Raw genomic sequence first — 22,848 nt, 5'->3', positions numbered from 1 at the left:
AGAGAGAGAGAGAGGTTTTTTGTTTGTTTGTTTCTTTGTTTTTCGGGATGGTTTCTCTGTGTAGCTTTGTTGACCAGGCTGGCCTCAGACTCACAAAGCTCCTCTTACCTCTGCCTTCTGAGTGCTGTGATTAAAGGTGTATGCCAGTACGTCTAGCAAGATTAAACTTTTAAGTAGCTGTAAAATGTAGAATTTAAAAAAAAAAAAGTTCATTGTTGCATGTGCACGTGTGTGTGTAAGAGTGCAAGTGCACCTGTTCCAGAGCAAACGTGTGCAGGTCAGGTGTTCCATCTGGGCATTGAACTCAAATTATTAGGTTTGCACAGCAAGTGGGTACACTGCAGACTGGTAACTGTAAGTGTTTAAGTTCCTGGTATTGTTTTCTTTAAAGGAAATTCTTTGGTGACTACTGTCTTATGAAATAAAATCCAGGAGATACTGAAATACTTGAAAAAAAAAAGACCAGAATTTTGAAATTTCTTCTGGCTGTGCTAATAATTTATTGTTTTTAGAATTAAATTTATGCACATAGATGTTTCTGTTTCCCCTGCTGTTCTGTACCTTTACATTCCAAGTGCCGTTTGGATTTCAGCACAAGGAGTCTGATGAATGCCAGGCAGGGCTCTGTTATCATTAGGATTTGGATTTGAGTGGCAGTAGCATGTGACTGCTGTGCAAGGAGTTATTTTTGGTACTGTGTGTTGGCTTCTTTTCAGAAATGATAGCAAGTTAGTGTGAGACGTATTTGTAGAAGCTCAGAAAAGGACAAGCATTGTGATGTGCGTTTTTGAATTTTCGATATGGGCTGTTGCTTCAGCAAAGAATTAAGTAGTGATAGTGACAATGAGAAAATTGGCCTGTTACAAAAATCTGTGGAAGAGAAGAAACCGGAGAACAAGATAAGTAAAACTTTATCTTCATTATTTGATACCCTTGAAGGTGAGGAGCTTCACAATGTTGAAAATGGACCCAGCCGAGCAGCCGCTGGTGTCACTGTGTGGACTAGAGGTTTTACAAGGTCTGGGCACGGACAGGATCATAGATCAAAGCAGTCACTGAATTCTAATTCCTCTTCCACATTTGAGTTCTTTCATGGGTCTGAAAATTTAGATGAGGGTGACAAGAATTTAGATAATGTTGTTATTGAAGAGAATTCTGAGATTGTCAGTGAGCCACTGTGTATGAGTAGTGACGGACAGGCTTGTTCTGAAGATGACCAGCCTTTCTCACATGTGCCCATGCCTTCTGATCAGCAGGAGGAAACTTGTCTAAGTGACCATCTGCAGTGTTACCTGGCCACTTGTAAAAACTCTTTAATAGACAAAGAAAAAGTTCTAAATGTTCAAATAAGTAGTTTTAATAAGAATAACTCTGTAGATGTATCTGCTGGAGAGTTGCAAAATAAAAGCCTTTTTTGTGTTGGTGACAAACATTGTAAGAATTCAAGGGAGAGCAAATTTTACAGTATTTGTGCTATAGATCCGGAGTCCTTGAACATGGAAGAACAGTACACTCCCATGTATGGAGCAGCTGCAGAAGAATGTCATTCAGCTGTTACTTATGAAGTTTTCCAAGTGGATTGGCCTGTAGCTAACAGAGAAGAATGTGCTGCCTCAAATACTGTACAGAGGGCAGGAGAATTAAAGCTACAGGATGAAGAACTGTTACCCCAGGATAACCTATGCCCCTGTGAAACAAAAGAAGCATTTAGGGAGAAAAGTGAATGTAGTTTGGCTATTTTGGTGGACTGTGAACCATCTGATGAAGCACACATCAGTGACCTGCAAGCTGAGTCTCTGAGGGCAAAAGTTTATGCCAAATTCCCTAAAGATCACACAGAACATAGTACATTACATAATACTGGCCTACTCCCCGAATTAAATATTAACATAGGCGGTGACTCATTAAAGTGTCCGCGTGCTGTATCTGAAGACAGAGAGAGCAGAGCTTCAGGAGTGGGAAGTCAGGTGGATGATTCACTTGTTCATTTACTCAATGACATTTCAGGTGTTGATGGGAACGGTGAGCCTGAGGCTACAACAGTTAGTGCTGGCCACAGTGTAAACTCTAAAACACAAAGAGAGCACGACTCTGAAAAGCTACGAGAGGACAGTGATTATTTTCACATCAGTGTTAACAGTCCAGGTAGGATCCTTTCCTTTGGTCTAGATAAGATCAATTTAAGCCCCAAAAGGTCAGTTTCAGCGAGTTTAGTCAATGAATATCTCCCAGTTCATGTTAATCTCAGAGAAGTTACCTTGAGCAAACCTGATGGTCCTAATCCCGTACCCCACCGGGAGCCAGTGCAGATGAAGGAGAACCCGAGAGATAGCAGTCTGGAAACTGGAAGTATCCAACTGGCAAACAGAGGTGAGATGTTCTTGTGTTCTGAAAGTGGTTCCACTTACCAAGATGAAGATAGAATGAGTATTTTAGAGACTGAGAGCCTTGGCAATAGGGAGTTGAAATGTTGGTATCAAGCAGACCTCTGTGTAGGTAGTAGGACAGAAAAGGCTCAGACAGAGACCTGTAATCTAACTCAAGTGGAATGTGAACCAGACACAGAAGGGGTGGCCCAGACGACAGATCTGCTGAAGCTTGGACTTCCACAAAGAATGCCAAGTGACAAGTCTTATGATCACTCTAGACCTCTTGAGGGCCCAGAAACACCCCCTGCTTTCATTTTCCCCTGTCCTGACACTGAAGCAAGGGAAACAGTCCTCCATAATAACACAGGAGATGAAGTGCATGTGAAGAGCTCTGTTGGTGCAGTACACAACCAATCCAGTGGGCCCTGTGCACTAGAAAAGGCTGAAAAGGAACAACAGAAGGCTAATTATAGAGAGATCAGTGAGGAGGACATAGAAAATGCCGAGTCAGATGCTAAAACAATCTTTCAGTGGGAAACAAGTGTTCCTAAATGTGAAGTTGTGCTCAGTGGAAGTACAGTAACTTGTATTGGTTCCGACATAGCAGCAGATCCTGATTGTGAAACTAATCAAATTGAAAATAGTTACAAAACAGATGGAATGAATGAATACCCAGACCATACTGCTGTACCACCTTTAAATCACAGTCCAGTGTCCCATGAAGCAGAGTGGGTTAATAGTGACAAAAGCCCAGAACTGCATTTCATTAAGTCTGAATCGGTTAAAGAAGTTTCTAGTGCCTTTGGTAACAATGCATCAGAATTGAACAAACAAAAACTAACATGCAAAGAAGAGAAAGAGAGACTTTGTTTGGATAAGGACAGTATTGATCCTAATAGCATTGACTGCTTAGGCCCACGTCGGACAAAAAGAAGAAATGCCAAATCTACCCTTAAAGAATCCACTTTAAATGGAGAGATGCAGTTTTCAAAAAATTCTGAGGTGACTTTTAAGAAAATGGCATTATGCAACGCTTCTGAGGGATATTCCTCTTTTTTTGGTGTTGACTGTATACAAGTGGATGTGCCTGCAGCTATTCCCAGGGATACTCTACAGGCAGTTCCTGCCATCCCAGCAGACAGTAAAGAGTGTGCAGTGCCAAGTGGTGACTGTGTCGCATCACCAACACAGGACATCCTAAATGTGTCTGAAAATTCCTCAGAAGTGGATTGGCACAGGATCCCAGAAGAGTTTTATATTCGTTGTTTGAATAAATTTTCCTATTACCCAACAGCAGGGCTAGCAAGTCAGGCACTTTCGGAAGAACTGACAGGTGGGTGTGGTAGATACCAAGTGGGCTTTCTCTGGGCTAACACAGCCACAGAAAACATGACAGAAGATGCACAGATATTTAGTGAGACTCTGCAAAATAAGCTCCCGTACTTAGGAAATACTTCATTTTCATTGGAGCAGACCCCTTATCCGCTGCCAGTGTCAGAGGATGGTGTTGTTTGGGAATGGCAGAATAGAGGTGGACAGTTAGTAAGTATGCTGTATCAGTGTGTGTTGTGTCATGCTCTGGCAATCTTTACCTTCTGATTGTGTTTATGAAAATTAGTTAATTTAGATTGTAGGCAGTCTGGATGCATTTGTAAGACTGTGACTGCATGAAGCATCAATTTAACCTTTTTCAAATGAGAAGTATATATTATTAATTGGTATATTTAAACCAGAGTTTAAACTGCGTTAACTGTTGGTGCTAAAGCATGCCCCACTAATTACCCCACACAGCATTGTGCAGACTTTTTTGTACGGATATTGTTTTGCTTAGTGTCCCTTACCCTTTTGAGAGGTCAGATGGACAGTAGGAGGAGTTTCAGCAAGTATTTAAAGTCACTGACAACATGTTATACTTACAAAACACAAATATATTTCAAGTGTGTCTTCTTTTTATACTGTGTCTAAAGCAGAAAATTTGCTACTTGTAACTGCCCTAAAAGCTTAGTGTCAGTAAAAACCACCTGTGTACCAACCTCAGTGGTTTGGAAGAAGCTTTGCTACTGATGTTGGGTAGCTAACTAGAGCATCTTTCTAGATCTGTAGTGAATGCTTATATTATTCAACAACAGAAAACCAATCTTGCTCATTATACAGGTGCACGGAAGTGTTAGTAATACAATAATGTTAGTAATGTTAGACATATACTCATCCCTTTTTATCTGCAGGAGATTGGTTCTAAGAGCTTATGGATACCAAAATTATTAATGATAAAAGTCCCTTTTGTGAGACACTACTGTATTTGCATATAATCTATATGCATTCTCCTGCATACTTGATATCATTCTAGAATACTTAAAATATTGGATACCATGTAAGAGCTGTGGAATAATTGCTATACTGTGTTGTTTAGGGAAATAGCAAGAAAAGGATTGTATGTATGTGTTTAGTAGGTATCCAGGATGTTCCCCCAAATAGCTTTGATGTGTGACTTGTTGAATCTGTAGATATGAAACTCATAGATACAAAAGCCTGGCCAGAAATAGAAAATTTTTTTTTCTTTATTCAGCCAGTAGTTTATTTATAGTGATTTTTATGGAATCATTAAGAAAAGCTGTTGGTAATAGGAAGGAGATAGATTTCAGTCAAATACTAAGGAGAGAGTTGTAAAATGGGACTAAATAGGTCATGTAATTGATGCTCACATTGCTCTTGTACCCACATTTGGGAATGTTACCAGAAAAGTTAACCTTTACAGTCCTTTGTTTCTCTCCTTAAGTAGTTGGAGAGGACAAAACTCTATAAACAATTAAACTTTTAAGATAATATACAAAGAATCTTTTATTTAAATGTGCACAATTAGTAGCGACTACCAATTGCTAACTGCTTTGTACATTTATGCAGCGTACAGACTGAGTGCTGTCTTTTTCCTTGTGGCTTTATGCAAGATGCATGCTTTCTGTATTAAATTGGCTTTTCAGTTGTGAGATTCTGTCTAAGCAGTATACTGATGTCTGGTATTAATTACTGTGTTTAATGTGTTGGCCTTAACTTTCAAAACTTAATTTAAGAGTCTTGTTATAGGTATTATAGAAGTAACTTTATATTGGGCTGCTGTATCTCTGCAGAGGTAGCATTGTTGTGAGTCAGAATTCAGTCTTTCCTGAGGTGTTCCCAACTCTTTACTCCATTATCTCACCTATTCTAGTTTTCCCATCTACTTTTTCCTCTCTGACACTCTTCTAGTTTCTGTTCAATATCCTGTTGGCAAGACCATTCTGTTGTACATGTGTAAAATAAAAATTTGTGAGTCAATGCTTTTTTAAGAAAAGTATAGTGTTTTGAATGTACAGCACACCAGAACCTGCTGGTGGGATGCCTCATCTTTCAGAGAGAAGCAGTGTTGCCTTTCTAGGTACAATCACTTTAGAATGTGGCAGCTAAGGTCACCTTGCTTCTGGTTTTAATAACTGTTTCCAACCCACAAATTTTCAGTGTGTGTGTGGGAATTCTGGCTCATTGGGCCAGGCAGATTAAAACTAGGAATCTTATAATCCTTTACAAGTTTCATACACCATGTTTTAAGTAAATAATAGCAGGCTGTTCTTTAATAAAAATATTTTTATGTGAATTTTGAGAAGTCAGTTCTTGAATGTTTTGTGTTTGCTTATATTAGAGCACAATTTTACCATTGGCAGATTATTTAACTTTTTTTGGTCTTAGTTTTCTTGTGAAAGGGGGTGCTGATGATACTTGCCTGTTAGGCTTGTTCTGATTGTAGTAGGAATGCAGGATGTAAGATCTCTGTTGTTGTTATTACTGAATCCTAGTTAACCACTCAGAATTGTGTAGCACTCTTCATAGCTGGCTTGAATGTAGCTGCTTAAAGAATAATGATTTTTTTCCTTTTTAAAAGTTTTCTTTTCTTTTTTTTTCTCTGTGTCATCCTGGCCATCCTGAAACTTGCTCTGTAGACCAGGCTAGCCTTGAACTCAGAGATTTATTTGCCTCTGCCTTCCAAGGACTGGAATTATAGGTGTGCACCACCATCACCTGGCAAATTCTTACTTAGATTGATTTGTTTTATTTTATGTGCATGAATATTTTACCTTCATGTATCTATGTAACATGTGTGTACCTGGTGCTAAGGAAGGTCAGAACAAGTCTTCGGTTTCCCTGGACTTGAGTAAGAGGTCGTGAGCTACCACATAGACGCTGAGAATCAAACTCTGGTCCTCTGCAAGAGCAACATGTGCTCTTAACCAGTGTGCCAATTCCCCAGGTCCCCCCACTTAAAGATTTGTTTATTTTATGTGTATAGGTGTTTTGCCTGAATGTTTGCCTGCACCGTGTAAGTGTAGTGTCTAAGAAGGCCAGAAGAGAGTGTCAGATCCTTTGGAACTGAAGACACACACACACACACACACACACACACACACACACACACACACACACGGTTGTTAGCTACTCTGTGAGTACTGCGAATCAAACCTGGATCTTCTGAAAGAGTAGCATATGCTTAACCATTGAGCCATCACTTCAGTATCTAAGATGTAATAATTTCTTAACAGGGGGCTGGAGGGATGGCTCAGAGGTTAAAGAGCACTCACTGGCTGCTCTTGCAGAAGTCCTGAGTTCAATTCCTCGCAACCACATGGTGGCTCACAACCATCTGTAATGAGATCTGGCGCCCTCTTCTGGCATGCGGGCATACATGAAGGCAGAATGTTGTATACATAATAAATCTTAAAAAAAAATTTTTTTTAACAGTAGGGTCTGAGTCATGTGAGCTAAAACCATGTCGTTTTGTGGAAAATGTACATTTCTTGTGCTATTACTTTGTTAAGTATTCATTCAGCATATTTCCCAAGTACTTTTCTACTATGTTCTAAATACTGCTGGATATTAGCAACACAGTGGTAAGCAAAGTGTGTCTGGTGTTTGCCACCTAAGAGTTACATAGACCACAGATACAGTCCAGGTGGAGACACATGGAAGACTAAGCATGCCATGCTGTAATAACTCTGAGTGCTGCTTGTGGGCACTTCACAGCCAGGAAGCCATGAAATCTGTCTTTATAAACTACAGAACATATATTGTTCATGCTAGTCTGCTGCACAAGGTACTAAACATGGAAATGATTAGCATTAGTTGGTATTAGGAATTTAAAAAATGTATAGCATGTGCATGTGACAAGAGAGTCTGTTAATATAGTGAATGAAACTGGAATGGGAAAACTTGATTTTGTGATTTGTGGTACTGGGAAGAGAATTGGGCCTAATCTAAAAGGTGTTTATTCAAGTAGTCAGAAAGGAAATCAAAGGGTATGCTAGACAAATTGGACTGAAGTACAGAAGTGCTTGTGTATTAGAAACAGTAAGCAGCTGTGTCTGGAATGGAACATGACCTAAGGTACTCTGATACTCTGAGCTGGAAATCTTCGAAGTCTCCAGCATCTACATATCAGATGCTATTGTTATCATTGTAACCAGTGAGCTAATGCTTTAACGTGTGCTCTATGGGAACCAAGTTTCGTGCTGAGTGCCTTTAGCCAGTAGCTTCATCACATTATTTTTTATTATGAATATCTGAATTCCTTTTTTAAAAAAAATTAAAAGTACCTGCAAATAAACCCATCATACAGTTTTAACCAGAACCTAGGTCTATAAACCTCAGTGAACTTCCATTCAGTTTAGAATAGCCATTCAGAACCTGTGGAGCTTCACATTGGATTTTACATTTCACTACCAAATACTTTTATGCAATTATCCACCACCAAAAAAAATGAAAAATTCTACCAGGTGATGGTGACTCACGCCTTTAATCCCAGCACTTCAGAGGCAGAGGTGGGTGAATCTCTTGAGTTCAAAGACAGTCTGGTCCACAGATTGAGTTTTAGGACAGCCAGGACTATACAGAAAACCCTGTGCAGAGAAAAAAAAAACAATAAATGAATAAATAAGAAAGAGGAAAGAAAGGAAGAAAAAGAGAAGGAAGGACGAGAAAGACTCCTGTTCACTTTAGAAAGTGAGACCAGCACCACACTGTCAGGTGATGTTTCTAGAGATTAAATAACTGCACAGCTGTCAGTGGGATGCTGGACTCAAGCCCCAGTGATGTTAGCACAGGTGAGAGCCCTAGATTAGAAGGGTCAACATCACCTGCAGCCACCTGTAGTCGCTCCGGGAGTTGCTGTGAAGGCACCGAGGTGATAAGGAGGCTTCTCTCAGGAATGGGAGCCAGTAGCTCTGCTGAGAGTGTACGGTGTTTCCTGCCTTGGCTGTTAGGAGGAGCTTTAGTTTTTCTCTCTCTTGTTTATGTGCTTGGAACTTTCTAATTAAGATGTTTCCATCTACATTGTATTGAATTTGTAAATCTATAAATTGGGATTTGTGTTAGGTCGTAGGGGAAGTCAGTTACACAGTGGAGACTGAGCTTGGTGAGATGGAGTCTGGTATTTGCAGTGCGTAGCGGCCTTGTGAGGATGGCTGACTACATTTTTCGTTGTTGTTTTGGTTTGGTTTGGTTTGGCTTGGGTTTTTTTTTGATCCTCATTTCATCCCAAAGGTGTGTGTGACTAGCTAGGTTAGCCCTTTAAGCCTATATTCTCTTAACATTAATTTGTTTTTTTTTTTAATTATAAACTAACAAAACAGCATTTGGTTGAACTTAGGATATAAATATCTATATGTGTGTGTGTCTAAATCTTTTCTAGGTCCCAACAACTAAAGTTTCAGAGCTAAATCCTAATGCAAAAGTATGGGGGACTCATATGCTCCATTTGGAAGCGAGTAGTGCAGCTGTTGGTGTGGATGCCGCGTGGGAGGAGGCCCCTGGCCATCCTGCAGACTGTGACCAGCAGGGTGAGTAGGGAGCCTGCTTATAACCCGGAGCAGTCTGCTTTTAAACCTTTGCCTTCCTTAACATTTTAACCTATCTTATCCAGTCATATTTGTGCCCTGGTTTGTGGTAATATTTAGAGCAGCAGCCCTCAACCTGTGAGTTGCTGCCCCTTTGGGGGTCAAACAACCTTTTCAAAGGCGTCACCTAAGATTATCGGAAAACACAGATATTTACATTAGAGATTCAAAACAATAGCAAAATTATAGTTATGAGGTAGCCATGAAGTAATTTTATGGTTGGGGAACACCACAAGATGAGGAACTGTGTTAAAGGGTCATGGTTTTAGGAAGGTTGAAGACCACTGACTTAGAGCCTTGGGAGCTTTTGTAATCCAATTAAAAGACTTTGAGTAGCACTAATGTAAGCTTTATTTTAAGAGAAAGTTATTCTTCTAACATGGCCTTTTGGGATAAAATTGTAATTCTAGGATTGGATGCCAATGGCGATGGTGACAAAAATCATGAGAATGCGGCACTCTCGGACTTACCGGAGGCAGAACAGACAGACATGAGCACTCTGGCTCTGGACCATTCAGAATACGAACCTTTGCCTGAAAGTAATGAGACAGGTAAGCCTACTTTATGGATTTGGTTTCACTTATTTTAATTTTTATGCTTTAGTTTCTTACTCTGTCTTTAAACAATGTATTTTTCATTGCCTCCTTTTAGTGTTCCTTGAAACTGGTGGATTCAGAAATGAGACTCTGGAGAGGAAGGTGTGCTGGAGATTGTCAGTTAGCTTCTGGGACAAATGGCATCGAGTTATGAGATGCACAAGGGTGTTTACAGGTTGAAGTGTCCAGATGGACAGAGATGGAGAGTTAGTGTTTGGACTGAGGAAGGTTAGACAGGTCGGATGAGCTGAGAATACGGTGGTAAATGAAGGCAATTGAAATTTCACTGCAGAGTCTGGGAAGCCAGAAGATTTGAACTGTGTACCCTTGTCGGTGCAGTGAGTGTCAGGAAGAAAGGAAGAAACTTGGGGAGTTACCTGTTGAGTACATTTTTTCCTTTCTTATTTTTGTTTCTTATTGTTGCAGTGTGTAATTGCCTCAAGTTTTAAATCAAGTCCTGTCTCAGTCTGCCTTGCTCTCTGTCAGCATTTGGAAGTATAGGGAAGCCTTACCTTAGTGAGCAGGAAATGAAGTTAGCAGACAGGAAGATCAGGAAATGGAGTTGGCAGATGGGAAGATGCAGGCTTCTGCTGTGTGGAACATAGTGATCCACAGAAACTACATTTAGTTTAAGACTCTCAGATAATGACAAAACTCAGCATTGTCACTTAAGTGGGAAATGTGTTTTGTAAACACTGGGTCTCTTAAATTATGGTCAAACCTTCTGCTTTAAATCTGTGATCAACTTGCAGGGGAAAGCTGCCCCCGCCCCTAATAGAGCTGCTCTCACACACCCTTGGGAAAGCTTGTCCCACCCCTCACCCTGTCCCAGAGAGCTGGCTCTGCCTCTCACCCTAGAGGAACTGTCCCTGTGGCCTGGACTAACCAATTCAGCTGCCACCCAGACACACATCCAGGGCATACCCCCAATATCTACCCCTTTGAACTGCTGGAGTGTGTGAAGGGATGCTGCGGAACTAGAGCTGCAGGATCTCCGTGACTCCAGGCAACAGCAAGACATCTGAGAGGAATGTCACTGGGGGTCCAGTATTGATGGTGGACCAAGGCCAGACGCCTTGAACCTATCCAGTGACACAATGAGCATTTGCAAGTAAAGCTGTTTGGACAGAGGGGTGAACTGTGATAGACAGCAGCTTCCCAATGCCACTAGGATAAAGAGGTGGGAAAGGTGGAGGAGCGAAATAGTTTTCTTTTTCTTTTCTATTACTGTTTATCTTATTCTTTTTTGACTTTCTTAGGGGGGTGCTGCAGGTTGGAGGGGCAGATACATAGGGACTGGGAGATGAGTGGGATTGGGGTACATGATATAAAATTCCCAAACAATCAAAAAATAACAAAATTAAAAATAAAATAAAAATAATTTTTTTTCTTTTTCTTTTTTTAAAAATAATTTTTTTAAATGTGAAAAAAATCTGCTCAAATGAATAAGGTAAGAATTTATAAAGAAAAAAGTCAAACCATGCTGCTTTCTGAGAGGTAAATGTGAATTAGCCTTCTTGAATTTAAGTGATTTAAACCTCCATATATGCAAGGGTTCACCAGCATGTAGCAATTTGCTTTGATCAGCTCCTCCTTGTTACCCAGCACTATCTGGTTACTGACATGGAGGTGGCAGCACATTGGAATGGAGTAGAGTGATGCTGAACAAGGGAATGGTGAACATGTCTAGAAAGTGTAAATTATACAAAGTTTATTCTTTGTAAAAGGGTTATTTAAAGCTATTTTTTGGAAGGAAAAGCAGAAATATTTTAATTCTCTTTGGAAGCCAGGGTGTGTGCTGATGTGAAACGCTTATAGGTAATGGCAAGAAAGCAGTTCCTTGTCTGTAGATTTGTGTCTGGTGTGAGCTACAAAACTTGAATCCCTCTGTAAAATGCTAGCATATGTACTGGATTCAACGCCCTACACTGGGGAGTGAAACCAAAGGAAGGGAAGGGTAAGGAGAGGAACTGTGAAGCCGTTCTCCACTGCAGTGGGCCCAGATTTCCCAGGAGCTCAGTCAGACACTCTCTCCAAGGAAGCAGCTAGCAGAGCTCACTGTGATTAAGCTTGAATTTCCATGACTAATGGTCTCAAGAATCTTTATTCTTTTAAGATGTCATTCTTAGCCTGGCAGTAGTGCCACATGTCTTTAATCCCAGCACTCGCAGAAGGCAGAGGCAGGTGGATCTCTGAGTTCGAGGCCAGCCTGGTCTACAGAGTGAGTTCTAGGATAGTCAGGGCCATTATACAGAGAATCCCTGTCTTGAAAAACAAAAAAAACAAACTGTGAGTTTTACCTGCTGGGTTTAATTAGGCTCACTTCCTGAACATGAGTTGAGGCTTGTCACTGGGACATTGGTAGCTTATCAGTGGCTGTATTACCAAAGAAATAGTCCCTCTCCCAGTACCTGTTAACAGTTGGGATAGCTGCATGAGTTTCCCTCCTCTACTCATAGCAAATGAAATGATAACAGGCTCAATTTTGTGACCACAGCTGCAGTGAGGGCATGTCACTGTTTGGCAGCACTCTTCCCCAACCTCTGGCGATTATATTCCTACTCTCCACCTTCAGCTATGTTACCTGAGCCTTGGAAGGTGTGATGTAGATGTCTTATTTAGGGTACAGGGACTCCATAGTTTTTAGGAAAGATGTTACTTTTGTTTTTTTTAAAGAGTGTTATTGTTTTGTTTTGATTTTTGTTGTTTATTTTTGTTTTGTTTTTTTTGAGAAAGGGTTTCTCTGTACCTTTAGAGCCTGTCCTGAAATTCACTCTGTAGACCAGGCTGGCCTCGAACTCAGAGATCCACCTGCCTCTGCCTCCCGAGTGCTGGGATTAAAGGCGCATGCCACCACCGCCCTTCAAGATGCGGTTTTTAATTCATATCAAAATGGAACAGAAAATCCAGCAGTTTCCTTATGTGCTTGCCCACACACTGTGTAGTCCCGTTCCCCCACACACACACTGTCACTATCACTCCCCAGAGTGTTGTGTTTACAACTGATGAGCCTGTATGGAAACATCACTATCACCCAAAGCCCATGGTTTATAATTTATATTAGGTTTGCTTTTTGGTATTCTACATTTCAAGCATATAACAACATTTGTTTTCAGTGTGTAATATCATGGACAATCTCACAGTCAAAGCAGACTGCTGTGTTTTCTATATCAATTCCTCTTCCCCAGCCCTGGACAGTCATTGTTTTTGTTTTTGTTGTTGTTTTGTTTAGGGAATTTGTTTTGTTTGTCTTTGTAACCTTTTTCAGGGTACCAGAGGGAAATCATTCCTTGAGTTGCCTTTTGAACTTGACCGCTTCTGCTTAGTAATATGCATTTGTGGTCCCTCTATGCGCTTATATGGCTCACTACTATTTTACCCAGAATTATTCCAGCAAAGCCCAGTTTATCCAGTCATTTCAACAAAAAGGTTACACACAGTTGTCTTTACAGTTTGGTAATTGCATTTATCCAGTTCTTTTTAAAAACCTTATTCTGACTAGATCTTCTTTTTGTTTTGCTTCTTTTTTTTTTCCCCTTGTAGTACTGGTGATTGAACCTTAGGCCTCTAAAATCTTGGGAGCACTCCACCAATGAGCTATATCTCACCCTGGTTTTTAAAATGTCTGTTTTGTGTGTCTGTATGAGTATGTATGAGTATGTCTTGCACGTGTATATGTACATATGACTAGAAGCCTACCTCCAATGTAGTTCTTCAGGAAGAAGTCATCCCAGGTTTCTCAGTGGGGTCTGAGTATTAGGCTGAAAGCTCCAAGGATCTGCCTGTCTTTGTTCCATCCCCATTTCCACCCAGCCAGTGTTGGGAAAATGGGTACCATCACACTCAGTTTAGTTTTGTGGGTGTGGGAGAGTGAACTCGAGTCCTCATCGGCCTGCACAACAGGCACATACCAACTAAACTATCTCTCCAACCCCTGTGTCATTTTTAGTTGGTGATCCCTTCACAGCACTAAATAATTTTCTTCTCTTGCCCTCTCTGCTTCCCACATGGTAGTCATCATGGGCCTTCAGACACATGTAGCCATTGGCTTTCCTATTGCTTCAGAGAGGAAGGTTGGAATGCCCCCGGGCTAAGTGGCATACCTTTTGTCTTCCTTACTTGGCTACAGTGGTTTGAGTCCTGAATGGTCATCTACCCTCAGTGATTGTGTTAACCTCCAATTATTCTGCTGTGACTTCACCATCTGTCTGACTCTGACTCTCAGGGCTTTTGCCTAGAACTTGACTTCCACTTTCCTCCATTGCTTCAGATAGCACCTTCCATGTGGGGCAGCACCATGCTGCTCTGGCCACTTGCCCAGGCTGTTTTCCTCTGGGTCACTTCAGTCTCATTATGCCGGCAGTGGCTCCTTTAGCTGTCCATTGTCTGCCTCTCTCAATGGAATGTTGGCCTCTTGAGAACGGAGGCCTTGCTTCATTTAGGCTGAATTCTCAATTCCTATAACAAATAAATATCTCTTCAGTTTGGAGAATGGAAAACAAATTTAAATGAGATAACCAGGGCAAGCCTCCAGATCAGGGATTGACATGTCATGTTTTCACTTCCAGGTCTCATGGTCTTGTTTATTTTGTTCCTTGGTTATTTTAGCAGTTTAATTCCATTTTGCTGGTGAAGATGGATTTTGTGGAAGCTTAGTAACACTGTTTTCAACTGTCTGTTCTGAATTCTCCTGCTTTGTCGTTGCTTTGTCATGGTCTTTAACCTTGACTTTTAGAATACAAGTGTCTTTTGTGTTCACTTGGCTGACTTATGTACAAGCACTCTTTACTTATCCAATCCCTTTCATCTCTGTGATATTAAAGAGTAGTTCATAAGGTATCCTGAGAGCTAAGGGTGGGAGGGGCCTTCAGCCCAAACTTGACTTCACTCTGCCAGAGGCCACTGCCTCTCCTGCTGATGTCTGTGACCCCATACACAAAAATACCTACACAACCACCAGACATCTTTCTTGAGCTGGTTTTTTTGTTTGTTTGTTTGTTTGTTTGATGTAGAAAGAGTTTTGTGTCTGAGAATCTGATTTCTTTGGTGTCTTCTCATGAGGATTCTCCCATAGAGTTTAGTCCAGATGGCCAGTGTGTCAACAATCTACAGCCCTTCCTTTTTATTTATTTCTATCTGAGGTGGTTAGGTTTTGCCTGTATTTATCATTCCTTTGTTCTGATTCTTTTCTTTATATTGTGCTGTTATTTAGAGTCAGTCAGTATTCTTGTCTGTTACCTGAAAAATCCTTTTTGAAGTAAAGCAAAACACCAAGGAAGCCTGTGTTGACAAAATTGCTGCTAAACTTTATTAATGAAATTTAATCTTTGTTTTCTTAACTTTTGTTTTAGGAGAAATGATTTGGTTTTGTTTTTCACAGCTTACTTTTTTCTCACAGGTAAAATAGCACTTTTTATCTTACTGTGCATGTACACAGGCAAGAACACAGGAGTGCTGTACTGAATTAACTGCTTGGTAAATTTTAAGCTATTTTTTTCTGAGTTGTTTATTTCTTCTATATAGGAGGAAATGAGTCTCAACCAGAAAGCCAGGAAGACCCTCGGGAAGTGCTTAAAAAAACATTGGAATTTTGTTTATCTAGGTAATGCTGTTAGTAATTTTTTTAATGCCTAATATCTCTTGTATTACCCACTGGTTATGGCCACAAATGTGAGTTTTCATAGTAGTATGTTTATAACTAACTAATTTCATGCCTGTTTATTCACCAGAAGTTTTGTAGAGAACTGGTGATGACCCTCAGGCCAGGGATGCCGAAGAGTTTGCCTCAGATCCATTTTGGTGATGATTGTCTAGACTTCACTATGGATTGTTGCATAAGCGCAATATGCCATAAATGAGTCTTCCATAAGAGCCTTCAGATAAATGGCCAAAATACTGCTGTAGTGGGCTGGTTTGTTTGTGTGTGTGTGTGTGTGTGTGTATTTATATATAGTGCCCACATTTAGGTATATGTTTGACTTTGTTTACCTTAAATGACATTTTGTTGTTGTTGAAAAATGTAGTAGAACCTTTAAGGTAGTGATGAACCTTCCAGTTAGTAGACGTGTGGATGGGTTTGAGTAAGAAGGTAGGTAACTAGCCACAAGTGAAGTCCCCTGTAGCTCTGAGGACACCAAGAGTTCCTGTTTAAGATGAAAGAACAATGCCTGGGCCTCCTTTCTTCCTTCTCATCATGACTTAATACAGTACTGAGTTTTAGCAAATGGTATGGTGTAAAAATGAGTCCCAAACTTTGAAGCCCAGCTCCCTGCCATTCATAAACCTTGGTGTAGCCCTCCCAGAGTTGTAAGTGTTGTCACCTGAGTCAAGAGATGAGCAGTTTCCTCTCAAGTGAGTCACTCTCTCTGACTGTCTGACCTTCACTGAGAGACACTGTAAAAAGGCCTAGCAACCCATTACTGTATTTTAATTTTGTGGTGTTTTGAGATTTTCTGTGTTACATTACACATAGTCTTTTTCATGGGAATTTGCAGGAAACATTTTCTTTGGCCCACATGCCAGGAAGTAGCACACCTTTTCCTAATTGCTGGTGGTGTGCTGCACCTTCTGCCCTGACTGACGGTGCTGATCCTGTTTCCTTCTTGCTAGCTGTGGCACCTAGATGCCAGAGCCAATCTGCAGTGCCTCTAACATGTATCCAGACTTTATGGTGCATTTGGGGCACTAACTTCATCTTAACCTTTTTATATTTCTTGTGGCTTTTAACTGGATTTCCTTATTGGAAAAAATGTGCAATTTTTAATAAATTGCTCAAATACTGTCCAGAACAAAGGTGAGCTACAGCTGCATTTTTTTGTTTTACTTTGGTTCTTGTGACAGGGTTTCTTTGTGTTGCTCTGGCTGCCCTGGAACTTCTCTGTAGACAAAGCTGGTGTCCAAATAAGAGAGAGATTCACCTACACCTGCCTCCCAAGTGCTAGGATTAAAAGCATGTGCCACCATGCCTGGCTATAACTGCATTTTACAAAAATTAATCCATTGGCTACTTTTGATTGCATCAAATGAGCAAGTATCAGATGGAGTTTAGACTCAGCTCTCACCCCAAACCTGTCCCACACCACACTGATATCTCTGGTGAAACTTCTTTTAAAGAAATATTAGTTAAAAGAGTTTGCTTTCTTTCAACAGGGAGAATCTCGCTAGCGACATGTATCTTATCTCCCAGATGGATAGTGACCAGTATGTGCCAATTACAACGGTAGCTAACCTTGACCACATCAAGAAACTGAGTACTGATGTGGATTTGATTGTTGAAGTGCTAAGATGTAAGTAGATGCCTATTTAAAGTGAAAAGATTGTTGTCTTCACATTATCTGTCTTACTAGAAACCTCTTCACCAGAAGCCATCAGATAGACTTATGGGCACTTAAGTTTTGATGAAATATTGTGGTGATTTTTTTTTCCTTAACTATTGTGAATGAAGCTGTTTCTTGGAAATTTGGCACATAATGTGAATGTTTAAACATTCCACAGTAAGCCTATAAGGGCTTTAGGGATACAAGTGTTACCTTTTGTATCAAAATTGTGCTTTATTTGTATGATGCCTTCTTTACAGACTTTGCTGTGATGTGTCGCGTTCCTTTTAAGTCAAACTGTTTTTCATTATAAAAATTCATTTTCTGTACTCAAACTACAAATTCCAGGTGAACGATTTTTCCTGTTCTTTTCCTTGGAGGTGCTGTGTATGTGGCACAGCTGTATACAGTGGCTTCTTCACAAAGAATATGTTGTGCAGTGTGCACCATAGGCCAGCACATCCATATTGCTTGCAAATGTTTTTTGTTTAGACATTACTGTGTCTGAATGAAAATCTTCTCTCACAACTATCCTCTTTGTGTGTATGTGTGTGGATGTGTCTGTACTGCCCTTTCCCTATGCATTGATGAGACAGTTGTCTGAAAAGTTTTCTTGTGTGCATTGGACTTAACAGTATTATTAAAAGAGCTTTAGATATCTTCCATTAGAGCTTTGTTGGATGTCTTTTAAAATTTATCATTTGTGTGTGTGTGTGGGGGGGGTGTTTGTATGTGCCACTGTGCTACATGGAGGTCAGGACAAAGTTTGGAATGAGTTTTGGGGATTGATCTCTGGTCAATGGGCTTGTACACTTAGTGCCTTTACCTGATTGAGCCATTTTGTCAACCTTTTAATTGGATTTTCTAGTCACAAATAAAATTTTTTGTTTTTCTCTCTTTATACAAAAATCTAAAGACTGTGAAGCATAATGATCAGTAGGAATTTGAATTAAATGACATTTCCTAAGGCAGTAGTTTACTTTCCAATATTGCCGTTTAGAATATAGACGTGAGGAGTCTAGCTGGGTTTAGAATATAGACGTGAGGAGTGTAGCTGGGTTTGATTCCATCCGATCTAGTTTAAAGAACCATCAACTTGGCTCTGTCTGTCCGTACTACACTAAGTCTGTTTATTGATTCATTCTTGGGTATTTGACAGAGCTGTCAGATTTTACTGTAGAAGGAGAAAACCATTAACCCTATGGCTAGCACTTTTAGTATTTCATCTGTTTGATCTACAAACCATCACCTCTTTGTGTATATTTGGTAGCTCTAGCAGGATCTTTTAGATTTACATGTTCCTTCATTTTGAAAATTCAACATCCTAGATGGGTTTAAACGGTTTGGTAGCTTGTGTTGCTTTTGAACATTTTAATAATTTGCCATGTGTACAGGTTTCTCTGATGAGCGCTCACATATACTGTTGGAGTATCATGTAATGTGTGTGTTTTTATCATTTATTTACTTTTTTTTCTCTTCACAGCTTTACCTTTAGTCCAGGTGGATGAGAAAGGAGAGAAAGTAAGGCCAAATCAAAACCGGTGCATAGTAATATTGCGTGAAATATCTGAGTCAACCCCTGTGGAAGTAAGTCATCCCTCTACTTGTGGTACTTGACATTGTCCTGAGATGTTGTTGTTGTTGGCATCTGTTGACATGTGTATTTCATGTTTTTGAAAGGGCTTATTTGAGAAAAACTGTTCACAGAAACAACCTTTTCCCAGGGTGTATACACTAATAATTACAGTGTGATTCACTTGTAGGAAGAATAACTGTCATGCCTTTTGGTCTCAAGATTCCTCTATATGTTTAAATTTTAAAAAATAATAGGGTTTGCATATTTCCCGAGTTTGAAATTGAAGATTGAATGGGTTAAGAAATAAGAGTACTGGGTGGGGAGAGTATATGATGTTGCTCACTCTTTATGTTTTTTTAGTTTGTTTTGTTTGCTTCTGTTTTGCTGCTCTTGTTTGTTTGGGCTTGGGGTTTTTGTTTGTTTTGTCTCCCTAGGTATAACTCTTTTTGGCTTTGGGTGATTGGTTTAGTTTGGTTATTTAGAAGCAAGGTCTCATTTTTAAGGGCTTTAACTCATGATCTGCCTCATCCACCTGAATGCTAGTATTTTAGGTTTGTGCCACCATGATTGGCCCTGATATTTACCATCTTTAGTGCTTTCAGACGTGTCTGGCCTGCAGCCCACCACCTGCATGCAGTATGTGGTAACTGGGATGCCATCTAACACAAAATCATAAACTTATAACAGGATGAGTTATTTATGTTTGTGTTTGTTTTTTGAACCTGGTTGATGCTGTTGCTTTGTTGCAATGTCTGAAGGTTGGGCAATCCTATCTCTGACCTTTCTGTTAGGTTCCATTTGTCTTTTTGCCTAATTCCTTTGAGATAGATTATGATATACACTTTCGGGACACATATTGGTACTGAAAAACTTTTTTTTTCAACTTTAGCGTGTTTGAGAGAATCCTGATTTGGAGCTCATTAAAGGGTGTTTGTTTTGGTTTGGTTTTTGATTTTGCTTTTTGGAGTTTTTGTTTTATGGGATTTTGTTTTTTTTTTTCCCCCCCTTTTTATTTGTTTTGTTTTGGCTTGGTTACGTTTCAGGATTGGTGGAGTGTTTTTGATTCCTGTATTTTAAACACATTGTTCTCTTCTAATCTGCATTGTTTCTGCTGAAAAAAATCTGCCAGCTTTTTCCTTTGTTCCTCCCCATTACATATCTTTTTCTCTGGTTCTTGGAAGGTTGTATCTTTGTTTAAACAGTTTGGTTACAGATAGTTTTATGCATAGCTTTGAAGGTGATCACTCAAGCTTCCCCTTTCTGGGCCTCTGAGATGGACTTTCAGTAACGATTCTGCTGTTCTTGTCTATTAACATTGCCATTTGTTTTATTATAAGGTTAATCTGATTGATCTTTCTCATTATAGCCCAACTTTTTGTTTCTCTATGTGATTATTACTTTACTAGGTACTGAACAGTTTTGAATTCCAGTAGGTATTCTGAGATGCAGTTAAGATCCTCGGTGTGGTGTGCACATGTAGTCCCAGCTACTCACATCTAAGGCAGGAAGGGTTATTTAAGCCCAGGAGTCCAGGCTATTCTAGCCAAACAGCAAGATTCCCAGCTCCAAAACACAGGCAAGAAATTATTTGGCGCCACTTTGCTTTCAGCACATTTGTGAAGTGGCTGAGAGCAGCTTTCCTACGGGCGCAGACGCACTCTTGTTCACTTGCTCTCTGTTCTCTGAGCTGAGGTTTGCCACTCTGACTGCTCAGTGAGCTGGCTGTAGGGTTATTCTGCTTGGCCATTTTAGTTGTTTAGTTTCTGGCCAGTGGCCTAGAGAGAATCCTCCACAAAGCTCTGGAGACTTGCCCATCCTGCGACCTGGAAACCCTAGGCTGGGCACCGTTGGCCCTCTCTATTCATGTTCTCTCAGGGAAGGCTCCCAGCCTGTTAATGCCAGGTGTATAAAAAGCCTTATAGCATATGTTTTATCTTTCCACTTGTGTTATCCGGGACTATAAATCTAGTTCAACTTGGCCAGAAACAAAAGTTCAGCTAACATTCTTGTTTTTCAAGCTATCTTTTAAAATAAAATTGTGTGTTTATCAGCCTACTGATAAACACTATTTTCTTCCCCTTTCCTTTCCTCCCCTCCCCCTCTTCTGGTAAGGATTCATGTACCTCAAATGGCCCTGAACTTGACTGTTCTGCTTCCACCTTGAGTGTTAAAATTACAGACATGTACAACAATGTTCAGTTTATGTGCTCCTGGGGATCAAACCCAGGACTTCTTGTGTGCTAGGCAAGGCATGCTACCAAGCCAGCTACATCCCCGGCCCTTACTGTTCATATTCCAGTTCCTTGTGAGGAGGGAAAGCTGTCGGTAATAACTTCCTCTGTGGCATGTGATCCTGCGGTGCTCCCTGCGGTGTTTCTGAAAGAGGGACAGAGCTGCACCATCGCTGCACCGTGGCATGGGAATACCTTTGCCACCTAATTTGATAAGGACCAGAAGTAGCAAAAGTGAGGACTAATTTCTAACTTTCTTTGTTTCTTACAGGAAGTAGAAGCACTATTTAAAGGAGATAATTTACCAAAATTTATAAACTGTGAATTTGCCTATAATGATAATTGGTTTATTACCTTTGAAACAGAAGCTGATGCACAGCAGGTAAGTGCATTCCTTTGCCAGCCTTTGAAGTACATAGTTTACCATCAGTGAGTACATAGCAGAAGTTAGGATGCTGAACCCCTAGGAACCCACAGGTGTATTTCTGTGGCACTACCGAAAGCATGTCACATTACTTCTTTAGTGTATGTGAGGAAACGGTCTCAGGAAATCAGATCTGGTCTCAGATCTGAGAAGAGAAAAGTGGGAAAATTTTAACCTACCCCTGACCTGTGAAGGGCATCCACTGTGTAGCAAGGTGCTTTTAAAGGTATTGAGAAGTTTTGTGCTCTTAGAGGAGGTGTCTGAATTAGGGAAAACGTACCAGCAAGTATGCATGTTAAGCAGTGCGATCAGAGTTAGAAGAAGAAAAAAAAAAAACAAAACAAAAACCTGAAAGGCCAAAAGGGAAGAAGCACCGTGTGTGTGGTGCAGCCTTGCAGCCTACCTGGGGAATCGGAGAGGTGAGCACAAGAGAAACAGGAGCCTCTGCATGAAGTCCAGGCTTGATAAAGATTTAATTTGCAGATGAGCATGGAGCTATATAGTAATAATGGCTCGAATAGTTTTTCTTTCAAGCACTTCCTTTCCTATACTACATAATCCCAGCTTCAAATTGGGATTAACATGAGGGAGGAGGCATTCCTTTTTTGTTTCTAGATCAGGAGTCTTAGTTTGTTGCTTGGGGAGGTTCATATGATATTTATTAATACTTACAAAATTATATTTAAAAATTTTGCAATAATTTGGGGTTCAGGTACCATAATAAGGATATTTATAGGGATCTGTGTCTGAAAGGGTATCAGGAATCAGTCACCCTTTTGGAACCTGTTGGCTGTAGTCACTCATACATATGATTATTTGAGCTATAAAGTTAACTTAAAAAGTTGACAAAATGGTCTTTTGGATGATCTTACCCCTAGGCTTACAAATACCTTCGAGAAGAAGTCAGAACTTTTCAAGGAAAGCCAATTAGGGTAAGTAAGACCATTGCTTATAGCTTCTTCTCCTCCTCCTCCTCCTCCTCCTCCTCCTCCTCCTCCTCCTCCTCCTCCTTTTTTTTTTTTTAATCTGATCAGCATTCTTAAATGTTATAATTGGAACTTAAATGTCTCCAAACAGGCACGGATAAAAGCAAAGGCAATAGCGATAAACACTTTTTTGCCAAAGAATGGATTTAGACCTCTGGACATGAACCTTTACACGCAGCAGCGCTATGCTACGTCCTTTTACTTACCTCCAGTGTACAGCCCCCAGCAGCAGTTCCCTCTGTACGGCCTGATTGCCCCCCAGACGTGGTCAACAACACATAGTTATCTCGATCCACCCTTGGTAAGTCTTTTTCTTTCGGTTTTTTTTTTTTTGTTTTTTTTTTTAATTTACGTAGCAGAGATTCACATTTTAGATTTTGTCCTAGGCACTTTGAAAGTTTAAAATCCCAATCTAGTAAGAGAACCAGGTGCC

At 40.2% G+C, this 22,848-nt stretch overlaps 1 protein-coding gene across 2 annotated transcripts in view; it reads left to right on the top strand.

Annotated features, from left to right (window-relative positions):
* The window catches only part of Larp4b (La ribonucleoprotein 4B), a 73,902-nt gene that overhangs the window by 31,210 nt on the left and 19,844 nt on the right, over window positions 1–22,848 (top strand). For both annotated transcript variants that reach the window (XM_050142296.1, XM_050142295.1), the window contains exons 4-11: window positions 9,082–9,229; window positions 9,697–9,837; window positions 15,406–15,484; window positions 17,032–17,168; window positions 18,682–18,785; window positions 21,277–21,387; window positions 22,308–22,361; window positions 22,507–22,716. In XM_050142296.1, coding sequence (XP_049998253.1) covers window positions 9,082–9,229; window positions 9,697–9,837; window positions 15,406–15,484; window positions 17,032–17,168; window positions 18,682–18,785; window positions 21,277–21,387; window positions 22,308–22,361; window positions 22,507–22,716 — 984 coding nt within the window. The remainder of the gene's footprint in view (window positions 1–9,081; window positions 9,230–9,696; window positions 9,838–15,405; window positions 15,485–17,031; window positions 17,169–18,681; window positions 18,786–21,276; window positions 21,388–22,307; window positions 22,362–22,506; window positions 22,717–22,848) is intronic.

This window comes from Alexandromys fortis, unplaced genomic scaffold (genome assembly GCF_014885135.2).
Source record: "Alexandromys fortis isolate MF-2015 unplaced genomic scaffold, M_Fortis_MF-2015_v1.1 scaffold_5, whole genome shotgun sequence".
Taxonomy (NCBI): Eukaryota; Metazoa; Chordata; class Mammalia; order Rodentia; family Cricetidae; genus Alexandromys; species Alexandromys fortis.
The sequence above is the reverse complement of the archived record's forward strand: the minus strand, read 5'-3'. Positions and strand labels throughout refer to the sequence as shown.